The sequence below is a fragment of the Aquarana catesbeiana genome, linkage group LG07 (assembly GCF_042186555.1).
Source record: "Aquarana catesbeiana isolate 2022-GZ linkage group LG07, ASM4218655v1, whole genome shotgun sequence".
Classification (NCBI taxonomy): domain Eukaryota; kingdom Metazoa; phylum Chordata; class Amphibia; order Anura; family Ranidae; genus Aquarana; species Aquarana catesbeiana.
Genome location: NC_133330.1, coordinates 252454794 through 252469171, shown reverse-complemented (window position 1 = coordinate 252469171; position 14378 = coordinate 252454794). Strand labels below are relative to the sequence as shown.

Below are 14378 nucleotides of genomic sequence, written 5' to 3'. Positions count from 1 at the left end.
GGGCGTGATAATGTCTGAAAAAGGGCAGGGCAGACGCCATAGGGACTGGTCTTGGAAGGTTGGAAGGATTAGGTGAGTATATCTCGGCTCCCCCTAAAAGAAAAAGAACAGTTAACCAAAACTTTGCCCGGTGTTCAGCTTAAAAGTGACCCTTGTTAGTCCTGTCTAAGACCATATACCACACAGTTCCTACATGTGCTTTTATTACCCAGTAATCCCTCTTCTCTCTGTCTTGGGATGCACTATTGTGGGTGGTTTATCCCCAAGGCTGAGGGTGAATATAAGAAATGGTTTTCTAGTGTTAAGTGAACTTTTGCCCATACTATGGACATAAAGCATGCACATTAAACTATTTACATATATTTTAAACAAGTAATAACATCACTTTAAAATGCATTTTTATTTACCTCTGTAACTAGAAGCATTGTGGAGAAATTCATTTTCACAGGTCACTACAGGAAAAAAACAAAAAACAACTCATCTCTCCTTTATTACCCATGGTAGCAGAAACTTGGCAGTTTGCCAGCCTTCTAATGTAAACAAACAGAAGCTTAAGAGTCGGTTCACACTGAGGCAGCGCGACTGCCTCAGGCGACTTGAAACAGACAGCTGCGGCGACTTGCAAAACGACTTCTATATAGAAGTCAATGCAAGTCGCCTCAAGTCACCCCCAAAGTAGTACAGGAACCTTTTTATAAGTCGGAGCGATGCAATTAGAATGGTTCCATTGTACAGAACGGGACGCGACTTATCAGGCGGCTAAGCCGCCTGACAAGTCGTCCTAGTGTGAACTGGCTCTTAGGGTTTGTGCACACTGTAGCTTAAAAAAAAGCTGCTTTTACAGGCATTTGAGCTTTTATTTCATCTTGAAGAAGCTTGTGCTTTTTTGTGCTCTTGTGCACGTTTTTATTGAGTTCCTTTGAGCTTTTTTGAGCGTAAGCGTTTTTTTATTCACGAACCCTCCTAGATAGTATTTTCTTAACCACTGTATAAACAAAACAAAAAGCTGGAAGAAATGTTTTTATGCATTTTCAAGCTTCTTTGAGCTTTTTTGAGCTCTTTGAGGTACTAGCTCCTCTCAAAAACACGAGTTTGGTGGGGGGTTTTTCTGCCTGTAGGAGCATATGCCTGAAACTGCCTGAAAAAGCCATAGTGTGCATTGACACATTGGCTAACAAGAGGGGAATTTCCAGGCAGAAAAACTAACAGCTCAAAATAGCTCAAAAGCCTGTAGAAGCCACTTCATTGAGCTCCTTTGTGCTGCAGTGTACATGAGCCCTTAAACTGCAAGAAATAGATGAAACTTGACTTCATAGTCTCTGTTGTGATCTTTAACCACTTCCCTACCCAGCCATAGACATATGACGTCCACAGATGGGATCGCCCATCCTGGGTGGACGTCATATGACGGCCTGGGATTCCCGGGCGTCTAGGGGGCGCGCGCGTGCCGCCGGGGGCGCGTGCCCACCGCGTTGCTCGGGACCCGGTGCGTGTGCCCGGCGGCCGCGATGTCCGCCGGGCACCCGCGATTGCCCGTTAACCAGGCCGGACCATGGATCTGTGTGTGTAAACACACAGATCCACGTCCTGTCAGTTGTGAGGAGACCGATCTGTGTTCCCAGTACAGCAGAACACTGATCGGTCTCCTCCCCTTGTACGTCCCCGCCCCCTACAGTTAGAAACATTCCCTTAGGAAACATTTAACCCCTTGTGTCCCCCTAGTGGTTAACCCCTTCACTGCCTGTCACATTTACACAGTAATCAATGCAATTTTATAGCCTTGATCGCTGTATAAATGTGAATGGTCCCAAAAATGTGTCAAAAGTGTCCGATGTGTCCGCCATTATGTCGCTGTCACGAAAAAAAATCGCGATCGCCGCTAAAAAAATAAATAAATAATTTTTTTTTAAAAATGCCATAAATCTATCCCGTATTTTGTAGATGCTATAACTTTTGCGCAAACCAATCAATATGTGCTTATTGCGATTTTTTTTTACCAAAAATATGTAGAAGAATACGTATCGGCCGAAACTGAGGAAAAAATTTGTTTTTTTTTTTTTTAAAATTGGGATATTTATTATAGCAAAAAGTAAAAAATATTGTGTTTTTTTCAAAATTGTCGCTCTTCTTTTGTTTATAGCGCAAAAAAAAACAAAACCCCAGAGGTGATCAAATACCATCAAAAGAAAGCTCCATTTGTGGGGAAAAAAGGACGCGCAATTGTCATTTAAAGTGCGACAGCGCTGAAAACTAAAAATTGGCCTGGGAAGGAAGGGGGTGAAAATGCCCGGTATTGAACCGGTTAAGGGTGAAATACTTTACAGTGCATGCAGTTTGCGTGCTGGTTCATGTCTTCATGTTTTCTTTTTTTTTTTTTTAGGAAATGGTGAAAGATGCCTCTATTTATATGTTACAAGCTACAAAACAAAGACTTTTCATTAAAAGTGTCAAAGTGTTAATCCCGAAGAGTTGGTCAACGAACATATCTTATGAAAGACCAAAAACAGAGTCATATGATAAGGTACTCCATATGTAGACTTTCTCTACAAACTAAACTTGTCCATTTACCTGCAGTAAAATATTGTCCCTTAAAAACAGAAAACAGGGAGGGGGAGAGAGAGTGCCACTGTCTAATCGTAGTATTAGGAAAACCAATAAAAAACTGGATAAGAATTGCACTCACATATACGTGGATAAAACACATCATATCAATATGTTCAATGAAGACATCAACGCATGGCAGCTTCTTAAGAATATTCAAATGGATATAAAATTATAACAAAGAGACGAAAGGGGAAGTGCCCCACTCTCAGTATAGTAATAATAATAGGCAATGTACAAAATTTAATTAGGCGATGCACTCACATGAAGGTAAAAAAGAATTCTATTAATTTTAATAACATAACACAACAGTGCTTATACAAAATATATGGTGTAGCTACCCCTTTTAGTGCACTAATAGACAAAGAAAGAAATAATAAAAAAGTAAAGCGCTTCACACAACTTAACCCAAAAAACTTAATTAATAATAGCCAAATCAAATCAAAACAGTCCATACACAGTATTTAACCACTTCCCACCCAGCCACTGCATATATGCGGCCAGGCGGGCGCTCTCTCCTTCTGAGTGGATGTTCAGGAACGACCCTCAGAAGGAGGCAGATCGCGCGCGTGCCCGCGCAGCAGAGTGATCCTGATGCGCTTGTGTCACCCGGACGCGGTGCATCTCTGATCAGCAGGAGGGCTCTATGATTGGCCCTCCTGATCACATGACGGCCGTGTCCAGTCACAGCTATCATGTGATGTAAACAGAGAGCCGGTTGCTAGGCGATCGGCTCTCCTCTCCTCACACAGAAGTTGTCGGTGAGGAGAGGAGAGCGGATCTCTGCAGCCGGCTGGTGATCAGTGAGTATGAGCTGTCTTTTACAGCTTTTTACACACTGATCACCAGTGTAAAATACACATGAAAAACACATGTAAAACATGTACACAATGTAAAACACACATGTAAAACATATTACACAATGTAAAACACACATGTTCCTACATAGTAAAAACACCTGTCCCCCACAGATTTAACAGTAAAATCACATGTCCCAATGATTATCTGCACACATATGTCGTGATCACCTGCGCACATCTGTACATGATCATCTGCGTAGATATGTCCGTGATCACACGAACCAATTATTACACACTTAATGGGATTTTTTTACCAAAGACATGTAGCAGAATACATTTTGGCTTAAATTTATGACAAAATTTGATTTTATTGGATTTCTTTTAAAATAGAAAGAAGAAAATATTGTTTATTTTCCAAATTTCCGCTCTTTTGTTGCTTATATCGCAAAAAATTAAAAACGGAGTCGTGAATAAATATCACCAAAAGAAAGCTCTATTTGTGCGAACAAAATAGTTAAAAATTTCATTGGGGTACAGCGTAGCATGACCGAGCAATTATCATTGAAAGTGCGAGGGCGCTGAAAGCTGAAAATTGGTCTGGGAAGGTAGGGGGCGAAAGTGCCCAGTATTGATGTGGTTAAGAGATATGTGTCCCAACACCATAGGAAGCATTCCTAGACTTGTAGCTCTTCTTCACTCCTCCAACCCAAACATGTGCTACCACGTGTGGAAAAAGTGAAAACTCACCGTGACCCCTTTAAAACAAAAAGATAAATGAGTGCTTTATGGGTTCAGACAATGGAGATGTCACAGTTGTCCAAAACCTGTGGCCAGCCAGAAGCCCTTGGTGATCCACAGGCTCATTATATGTTTCTCCCTCATATGCAATAAATAGCATGTATCAAGTATAATCTCACAGTGCATTATTTTATTTAAATGATAAAAAGCATAAAATTCCACTCACATGTAATAGTGCTACTATCAGGCAGCAATATAGACAACCCTAGATGGTATTGAAGTGCAGTTCCGCTCCCTGAAGCCGACGTGCGTTCCAAAAACGGGAAGTTGTACTGTTGGTGACTGTCGATGCAACGGCCATATTCCTCAATGCGTTTTTACCACATGGGCATCTTCAGAATGCTCTACCACCACCATTTTCTCAAATATTCTAATACCCCAGAGCAGTTGTGGGCCAGCGCAATATTAAATATATGGATAAAGACGGTATATATAGTTCCGCTAATGGACGAAAGACGTAGCAAAACACAAATAAACCTCACAATTCCTCACTATATACAGTTCACCGATTACAATATATTAACCCTACATCCATTATAAAACAATAAGGCTAGTCACAAGTAATTATATAACTATCTTCTTCCACCGACTGTGCTCTTCTTTTTCATAGGCTGATATTATCATAGCTGATCCTTTTATTTATGGAGATTTTCCATATACTTTGCAATTTGGAGGATGTGGAGTGAAGGGAAAGTATGTACATCTGACGCCCAATTTCATGCTCAATGACAAAGTACTTGATATATATGGACCCAGAGGTATTGTCCTCTATATATGTATAGTCTTTTGAATGTAATCTTCTTCTTTTTTTTGCTTTATGAAATGTTTTCAAAGGTTTGCTCTGTAAATATGAATAACATTGGTCCAAGTGCAATATAGTGGGGCTCCAAACATTTTTAATTTGATTTAGAAAATGAGAATGGTTGAAAAAATGAGCTCTCATTTTTTTTTTTTTTACTGTGCCTGTGTCCTATTTGAGGGCTCTCTTAGTTACTTTCTCATAGATGGAGGTCACCAAATGAGGTAGAGAAGAGAAATCTCTGCAACTGGGACACAGACAGCAGTATAGTAGAGTGTAGAAGGATTACAAACTCTGACTGGTTTTTACTGCTGGTTGCATTTTTGTTGGAGGACAGTGGTCACAAGGAAAAAAAATGAAAGGAAAACCTCCAAATGGGGGAGATACAGACAGCAATAAAAAACAGTCCAACTTTATACAAAGCTAAAAACACAGTTTTTTTTGGCTGAAACTACACTTTTGAAGTGTGAGTTCACCTTTTCAAATGAAAAGGTGAACTAACCCTGGATTTGATAAAGAAGCACGCCACTTTGAAATGTGTCATCCATTATAGAAGATCACTTTTTTGGGCTCCTTTCTATCCTATCCTGCTTCAGACACCTCCGTCTGTCCGGGTGCTTACACCACTCCTGGTCAACAGCTTCCTGTGATGTCACATCCAGTTCCCACACTTCTGCAGTGTAGCCATTTTGTTGATGGGATTTGGTTGTCTTCACTGCATCCGGTACCCAGGTTCCAGGATTTTCTGCCCATCAAGTCGGGTATATCTTTAGCCTTTTTGGGTGACACCATATCGTACCAAGTACAGCTTCAGTCTGTTTGTGGGGTGGAGCTCTGAGCCCATTTGTTAAATTTTACCAGTGATCAACAAACATTGGAACTATATTTCTTGCAGTATATGGTGAGTTTCTTTGGTACAAGGGTCTTTTGCGTTACAGTCCCCAGGTACATTTTGAAGCGCTTCCTCTTGTCTTTATATCCCATGTATAAAGGCCTAGGCTCTTAGGAACATGATCTCTGCTGAAGAAGGGGCGTAGCTATTCTGAATGATCTTCAGCAGTAATCACTTTGTAGGTTGTGTATATGTGGGGGTGGGTGGCGCTGCCCGTCACCTGAAGAGTGATCCTCTACAGTGAGTCACTCCTCCTAGGTGAGTATGCAATAGGTGGATGATAGTTGCTTCAGGTGGTGCTACCCGTCACCTGAAGAATGATCCTCTACAGTGAATCACTCCTCCCAGTTGGATATGCAATAGATGGGTGATAATTATTCCTGTCAACTGAAGGGTAATTCCCTAATAGGTCACTCTTCTCAAATAGAGGTGAGTGATTTCCCAATAGTTAAATGTCATAAAGGTTGTACTCACCTTGTGACCAATATTAAATAGTGTATTATTAAATGCTCTGTTAATTGCGCTGTTTACAACCATATGTCCAACATCTAATCCCAAAATAGATGTGCAAAAGGTAGTAGTGATCATTCATCCTTAACAATTCACCCCTTCCTAACCAATATGTAGTAATTGTGCAAATTAATATCCAATTAATTATCATAAAATAAAAGTACAAATGAAAATAAAAATAAATGAGATTAAGGTCCAGTGGAAGAAAGTGTCAAATTGAAAAGAATATAAAAAAAGATAATACGTAAAAGTCAATAATAAAGTTCAATCTCAAGTGCAAAAATAGCAAAATGTCAGATGACTTGTGGTTGTTCAAAGTGATTCGTGTCTATGTTTAGCCACAGGTGTCCGGTGAATCAAGTGACTTCCGTGCTCCCTGTCATTTCCCCACTCACCAGATTCTTGCACCCCTACAGGGGTAAGATGCATGTAGTGAGTGTACTGGCTGTATCCAGAGCAAACGCTTCCGCCTTGGCACAGCAGACACTGGGGTATCCAGATTTATTATTCATGTCTATGGGTGGCTGTACGCAGCACCTGGTCTTTCTAGGAAGAAAAAATATACTGGAATTTATATTGCACAAGCTCAGGTGCGCATGTGCAAGAGGGATTCTGTAGCAGCGTTTTCTTATGAAAGGTAAATATGTCAACCTTTATGATAGTGTTGATTTATTCAACCCTATACGGCTATTAACAGATATTTTTGTTCACTTGTGAGTACAGATCAATGTAGTTAGCTGCTGTAGTGATCCAAAGAGTGAAGGACTTTTGTAGGCTAAAACAACAAAAGTAACTACCATAAGTGAAAATCAATGCAGATGTTGAAGTACATGGCCTTATTATTAGTAGTCAGCCAGATAAAGCATGCATTGATTCAATTTGGCATTTTTAAGGCTCGCACATTTATTACACACTGGGTGGAATTTACTAAGACTGAAGCAGACAGAATCTGGAGTAACTGTGCATGGAAAACAATCAGCTCCTAACTTTCATTTTTGAAGCTTAAAGCGGAGGTTCTGCAGAATTTTTTTTTTTTTAAAGTCAGCAGCTACAAATACTGCAGCTGCTGACTTTTAAAATATGGACACTTACCTATCCAGGGTGCCCGTGCTGGTGGCTCCTGAAGCCGATCTGTCCCTCGACTCTCGGGTGGAGGCGCCGCCATCTTCGGTTAGGGAACCAGGGGGTGAAGCCTTGTGTCTTCACAGCCTGGTTCTCTACTGCGCATATGCGAGTCGTGCTGTGCGATCCCACAGTTCCCTGCTGTCTTCTGGGGCCTGTGTGTCTCCCAGAAGACAGTGGGGGGGAGCAGAGGAGGCGCCGGATATGGCGTAGATATCCACGGGTACCCGCGGATATCTATGCCGGAAGTGGGAGAAAATACCTGGATTATACAGGTATCTGCTCTCCCCTCCCCCTGAAAGGTGCCAAATATGACACCGGAGGGGGGGGGGACATGCTGCATGTGCCCACATTGACACAAGCCCAAAGTCTGTCAACGCTGGTGCTAGCTGTGCTATTCAGAGCAGAAATTAGGCATCTAAATATACAGTTGTGCTCATAAGTTTACATACCCTGGCAGAATTTATAATTTCTTGGCCATTTTTCAGAGAATATGAATGATAACACAAAAAGTTTTCTTTCACTCATGGTTAGTGTTTGTCTGAAGCCCTTTATTATCAATCAACTGTGTTTACTCTTTTTAAATCATAATGACAACAGAAACTAGCCAAATGACCCTGATCAAAAGTTTACATACCCCAATTCTTAATATTGTGTATTGCCCCCTTTAACATCAATGACAGCTTGAAGTATTTTGTGGTATTTGTAGATGAGTCTCTTTATCTTCTCAGATGGTAAAGCCGCCCATTCCTCTTGGCAAAAAGCCTCCAGTTCCTGTAAATTCTTGGGCTGTCTTGCATGAACTGCACGTTTGAGATCTCCCCAGAGTGGCTCAATGATATTGAGGTCAGGAGACTGAGATGTCCACTCCAGAACCTTCACTTTATTCTGCTGTAGCCAATGACAGGTTGACTTGGCCTTGTGTATTGGATCATTGTCATGTTGGAATGTCCAAGTACATCCCAAGCGCAGCTTACTGGCTGATGAATGAAAATGTTCCTCCAGTATTGTTTGATAACATACTGCATTCATCTTGCCATCAATTTTGACCAAATTTCCTGTGCCTTTGTAGCTCACACAACCCCAAAACATCAGCGATCTACCTCCGTGTTTCACAGTGGGAATGATGTACCTTTCATCATAGGCCTTGTTGACTCCTCTCCAAATGTAGCGTTTATGATTGTGGCCAAAAGGCTCAATTTTGGTCTCATTACTTCAAATGACTTTGTACCAGAAGGTTTGAGGCTTGTCTCTGTGCTGTTTGGTGTATTGTAAGTGGGATACTTTGTGGCATTTGCGTAGTAATGGCTTTCTTCTGACTACTCGACCATGCAGCCCATCTTTCTTCAAGTGCCTCCTTATTGTGCATCTTGAAACAGCCACACAACATGTTTTCAGAGAGTCCTGCATTTCACCTGAAGTTATTTGTGGGTTTTTCTTTGCATTACAAACAATTTTCCTGGCAGTTGTGGCTGACATTTTAGTTGGTCTACCTGACCATGGTTTGGTTTCAATTGAACCCCTCAGTTTCCACTTCTTGATTAGAGTTTGAACACTGCTGATTGGCATTTTCAATTTCTTAGATATCCTTTTATGTCACTTTCCTGTTTTATACAGTTCAACTAACTTTTCTCGCAGATCCTTTGACAATTCTTTTGCTTTCCCCATGACTTAGAATCCAGAAACGTCAGTGCAGCACTGGCTGAAAGATGCAAGGGTCTGTCAGAAGGCCAGAAACTCATTGACCTTTTATACACACACACTAATTACAAGCAAACAGATCACAGATGAGGGTTGTTACCTTTAATAGCCATTTAAACCGCTTTGTGTCAACTTGTGTGCATGTTATCAGGCCAAAATCACCAGGGTATGTAAACTTTTGATCAGGGTCATTTGGGTAGTTTCTGTTGTCATTATGATTTTTAAAAAGAGTAAACACAGTTGATTGATAATAAATGGCTTCAGCCAAACACTAACTAAAGATGAGTGAAAGAAATGTATTTGTGTTATTCATATTTTCTGAAAAATGGCCAAGAAATCATAAATTCTGCCAGGGTATGTAAATTTATGAGCACAACTGTATATGCAGAATATTGGCTCTTCTAGTTTGGTCTGTCTAATTCGCATAAAATTTGCAAAATACGCAATTTCAGATATAATTAGAGAAATTTCTTCAGACATACAGTTAGCTGAAGTGCATTTAAAGTGCATTTAAAACTTAAAGGTGCTCACCACGTGGCTTGAATATCTGTGTAACTGCAGTTCACAATGCGATCACTGAACATATGGTACCCAAATTATGAAAAATTCTGATAAAAATAATGATGTGAAAACTGACTTTTGACAGACAACTGATTCTACTTTTCAGGAAGAGTGTTTGTCCATGAATGGGCTCACCTGAGATGGGGAGTTTTTGATGAATACAACAATGACAATCCATTCTATATCAGTAAACAAGGCAAAGTGGAGGCAACCAGGTAAAGCAAAAGCAACAATTGTTCATTTCAAAGGTTGAAAGTTAGGAGATAATTAAACTGATAAAACAAAGCAGCACTCAAACATACACTCCATTATCCCAGAGGAACTGTGGGCTTTCCGCTAACAGCAATTAAGTCATATTAAAATAGATTTGTTCTGTATATGGATGAGACGAACATACCTGGGTTTGGTTCACATGAGGTCCCCTGAAATGCTGCTAAGTTCAAATATTAGAAATACAAAGGAAATTCAAATTCTGACCATTTTCAAGATTGAAAGTAAAGGAATTGTCAAACAAAGGGGATCGGAGCTGAATAGGACATTTCACATACATTATATTGCAAACATTACTGGCATTATTTGTGGCTTTTGAACGAATGCTGAGACATTCGCACTGCAATTAAAAAAAAAAAAAAAACTAGACCCCTAATTTACAAGATTCATTGTTTTGGCAGAGCAGGAAAAAGAGACCCATTCTGGTCATCAATTTTTTTTCATTATTGCTATCTGGCAGATGGTTCAGAACAATAAAGGCGAGGACAAATAGATTCAAAGATAGAATATTTCCTCAAGGGCAATTAAAGCTGTTAATGCAGGAATTCTATGAAATAAATCAGTTACACAGATTTGGGTTATTGTTTGTTATAGTTAGGTATTCTTGTTTTTAAATGGAGAAAGTTTAGTTTACGTATGTCATTTTTAATTACAGGTATGTATGGTAAATGTGCAGGTGATAATTATTTTGTATGTGAATGTGAATTAGTTTTTACAATGACAATAAATCTTATCTTATATCAAGTTATGTTATATCTAATATTACTAAGCCTAGGACCAGCTATGCATCCTAATCATAATCATCAATGACCTCTATATACAGTGGGGATGGAAAGTATTCAGACCCCCTTAAATTTTTCACTCTTTGTTATATTGCAGCCATTTGTTAAAATCATTTAAGTTAATTTTTTTCCCCATTAATGTACACACAGCGCCCCATATTGACAAAAAAACACAGAATTGTTGACATTTTTGCAGATTTATTAAAAAAGAAAAACTGAAATATCACATGTTCCTCAGTATTCAGACCCTTTGCTCAGTATTTAGTAGAAGCACCCTTTTGATCCAATACAGCCATGAGCCTTTTTGGGAAAGATGCAACAAGTTTTTCACACCTGGATTTGAGGATCCTCTGCCATTCCTCCTTGCAGATCCTTTCCAGTTCTGTCAGGTTGGATGGTAAACGTTGGTGGACAGCCATTTTTAGGTCTCTCCAGAGATGCTCAATTGAGTTTAAGTCAGGGCTCTGGCTGAGCCATTCAAGAACAGTCACGGAGTTGTTGTGAAGCCACTCCTTTGTTATTTTAGCTGTGTGCTTAGGGTCATTGTCTTGTTGGAAGGTAAACCTTCGGCCCAGTCTGAGGTCCTGAGCACTCTGGAGAAGGTTTTCGTCCAGGATATCTCTGTACTTGGCCGCATTCATCTTACCTCGATTGCAACCAGTCGTCCTGTCCCTGTAGCTGAAAAACACCCCCACAGCATGATGCTGCCACCACCATGCTTCACTGTTGGGACTGTATTGGACAGGTGATGAGCAGTGCCTGGTTTTCTCCACACATACCACTTAGAATTAAGGCCAAAAAGTTCAATCTTGGTCTCATCAGACCAAAGAATCTTATTTCTCACCATCTTGGAGTCTTTCGGGTGTTTTTTAGCAAACTCCATGCGGGCTTTCATGTGTCTTGCACTGAGGAGAGGCTTTCGTCTGGCCACTCTGCTATAAAGCCCCGACTGGTGTAGGTCTGCAGTGATGGTTGACTTTCTACAACTTTCTCCCATCTCCCGACTGCATCTCTGGAGCTCAGCCACAGTGATCTTTGGGTTCTTCTTTACCTCTCTCACCAAGGCTCTTCTCCCTCGATAGTTCAGTTTGGCCGGACGTCCAGCTCTAGGAAGGGTTCCGGTTGTCCCAAACATCTTCCATTTAAGGATTATGGAGGCCAAGGTGCTCTTAGGAACCTTAAGTGCAGCAGAAATTTTTTTGTAACTTTGGCCAGATCTGTGCCTTGCCACAATTCTGTCTCTGAGCTCTTCAGGCAGTTCCTTTGACCTCATGATTCTCATTTGCTCTGACATGCACTGTGAGCTGTAAGGTCTTATATAGACAGGTGTGTGGCTTTCCTAATCAAGTCCAGTCAGTATAATCAAACACAGCTGGACTCAAATGAAGGTGTAGAACCATCTCAAGGATGATCAGAAGAAATGGACAGCACCTGAGTTAAATATATGAGTGTCACAGCAAAGGGTCTGAATACTTAGGACCATGTGATATATTTTAGTTTTTCTTTTTTAATAAATTGCAAAAATGTCAACAATTTTGTGTTTTTCTGTCAATATGGGGTGCTGTGTGTACATTAATGAGGAAAAAATGAACTTAAATGATTTTAGCAAATGGCTGCAATATAACAAAGAGTGAAAAAATAAGGGGGTCTGAATACTTTCTGTCCCCACTGTAAAGTAAAAAAAAATACAAATTAACAAATGTCTTGTATTCCAACATCTAGTCCTGTCAACCAAGATGTCTGTTGGTGATTTCAATATATATAAATTGGTTGCTTTTTTTCAGATGCCCTTTAGCTATGGGTGGATTAAGTAAAATTGATGTTTGCCTTAATGATAACTGTGTTAAAGAAAATTGTGAAATTGATCCTGACACTGGAGTCTATGAAGAGGGCTGTGAATTTTATCCCAACAAGGACCAAGACATTCACGAGTCCATTATGTATAGTCAGACACTGGATCCGGTAAATATCTCAAATACAGTCTACAATATTATAGGAACCATTTATTCATCCTATTTTTGTGCGCTGTAGGAATTTCATTAATGAAAAGTAATTAATGTTATCAAACTACATAACATAAACACATAAAATAATAACTGTAAATGGATGTAGCCTTTTTTAAGTTTTTATACACATTTGAATGTCTACTTTCTTTACTATGAAAATAATGTTATTATATTTTGTTGCATTAAAAACCTTGCTGCTTTTGTAATGGGCAAAAAGAATGTGTTCTGCACAGCAGGTATATACAGTATCTCATTCTTTGTTCTTCAAGAGATGTTCTCTTTAAAAGCCACTGAAGGGCTAATGGGTGCGAAGGCAGAAAGGGAAGTCAATGGTTGGGGGGGGGGGAGGAGGAAGTGATGGGAGGGTTGGTAAATTCTGCACCTGTTGGATTTGGATATACATGCCAGAAATATCCACAGCTGGCTGGGCTTTGTGGTGCCACTATGTTTGGACTCTGTTCTGTGAAGATTTCCTGGCTGAAGTAAGCACATTTTCTTTTACTTGAACTATATTTATCCAAAAAGTGGCATTTGGGTTTTGTTGACTTTTGTTTAGCAGCCAGAAACTGGAGATTCTAACCTGTCCGAGGGTGACAACAGCTGTCAGAGCACAGCAGGTGCAATCTGTTACAGTTGGTCATTAAATTGTAGCAGCCTGATACCTTGACAGGACCCCAAATGGATGAAAGGGTCATGATGGACCAGTACTTTTGGTCCCTGTCAGTGAACCTGCAATGATGGGTGTGCAACAAAGACTTGAAAACTGCTAATCAACTGGTTGAGATAGTTGAATGATACCTGGCAATGCAAGAGCTGCTAATTCCCATCAAATGTAAAGAGCTGAACACTACACACCATGGAATAGTTATTCCTTTTGGGAAAAACACACTGCAGGACCCTGGGATCAGCCTTAAAGGAATCCGTTGAGGCGTCATTCCAGCTCCTTTGGAAGGGCAACCAGGATCAGACCTCTGATGACCAGAGGATAATTTTTATAGACATGCCAAATGATGACTTACAGTAAATTTACTTTACTTGGGATAGGTTTTCCCCAAAAACTTCTTACCGACACTTTGTTCATGTCCAGGGTTATAGCAGATGTATACAAGCTGTTTCAGACTAGAAGATGCACACATCTGTCTAACATCTGCAGAAGGATGGCCTGATCGAACTCTTCAACAAGATTCTAAAACCCACGCTTAAGCAGGTGGTACAAAAGGATAGGCTCTTTTGCTGGCACTCTTGTTTGTCATATGTGGGGTGCCTCAGACCTCCACAGAGTTTTTGCCCTTTGAATTGCTATATGGACAGAAATTAAATGAAAGAACAGTGGGAGATCGAGACCATTCCTCACAAGAATGTTCTAGAGCACAACTCCCAAATGCAAGAAAGGATTGCAAATGTGATGCCACTTGTCAAGGAACACTATGAAGAGTGCCCAGGAAGCAATAGGCCAGATGAAGTAGGGTACTTCTAAGTCAGGTATCGAGTGGCGATGATGATTTCCACAGTTGAAAGTAAGTTTCTTGCCAGCTT

General features: G+C 40.3%; 1 protein-coding gene across 1 annotated transcript in view; it reads left to right on the top strand.

Moving 5' to 3' along the window:
• The window catches only part of LOC141103519 (calcium-activated chloride channel regulator 1-like), a 117478-nt gene that overhangs the window by 15479 nt on the left and 87621 nt on the right, over positions 1–14378 (top strand). The window contains 4 exon segments of the mRNA XM_073593193.1: positions 2381–2521; positions 4810–4957; positions 9891–9999; positions 12621–12798. Of these exon segments, the coding sequence (XP_073449294.1) occupies positions 2381–2521; positions 4810–4957; positions 9891–9999; positions 12621–12798 (576 nt within the window).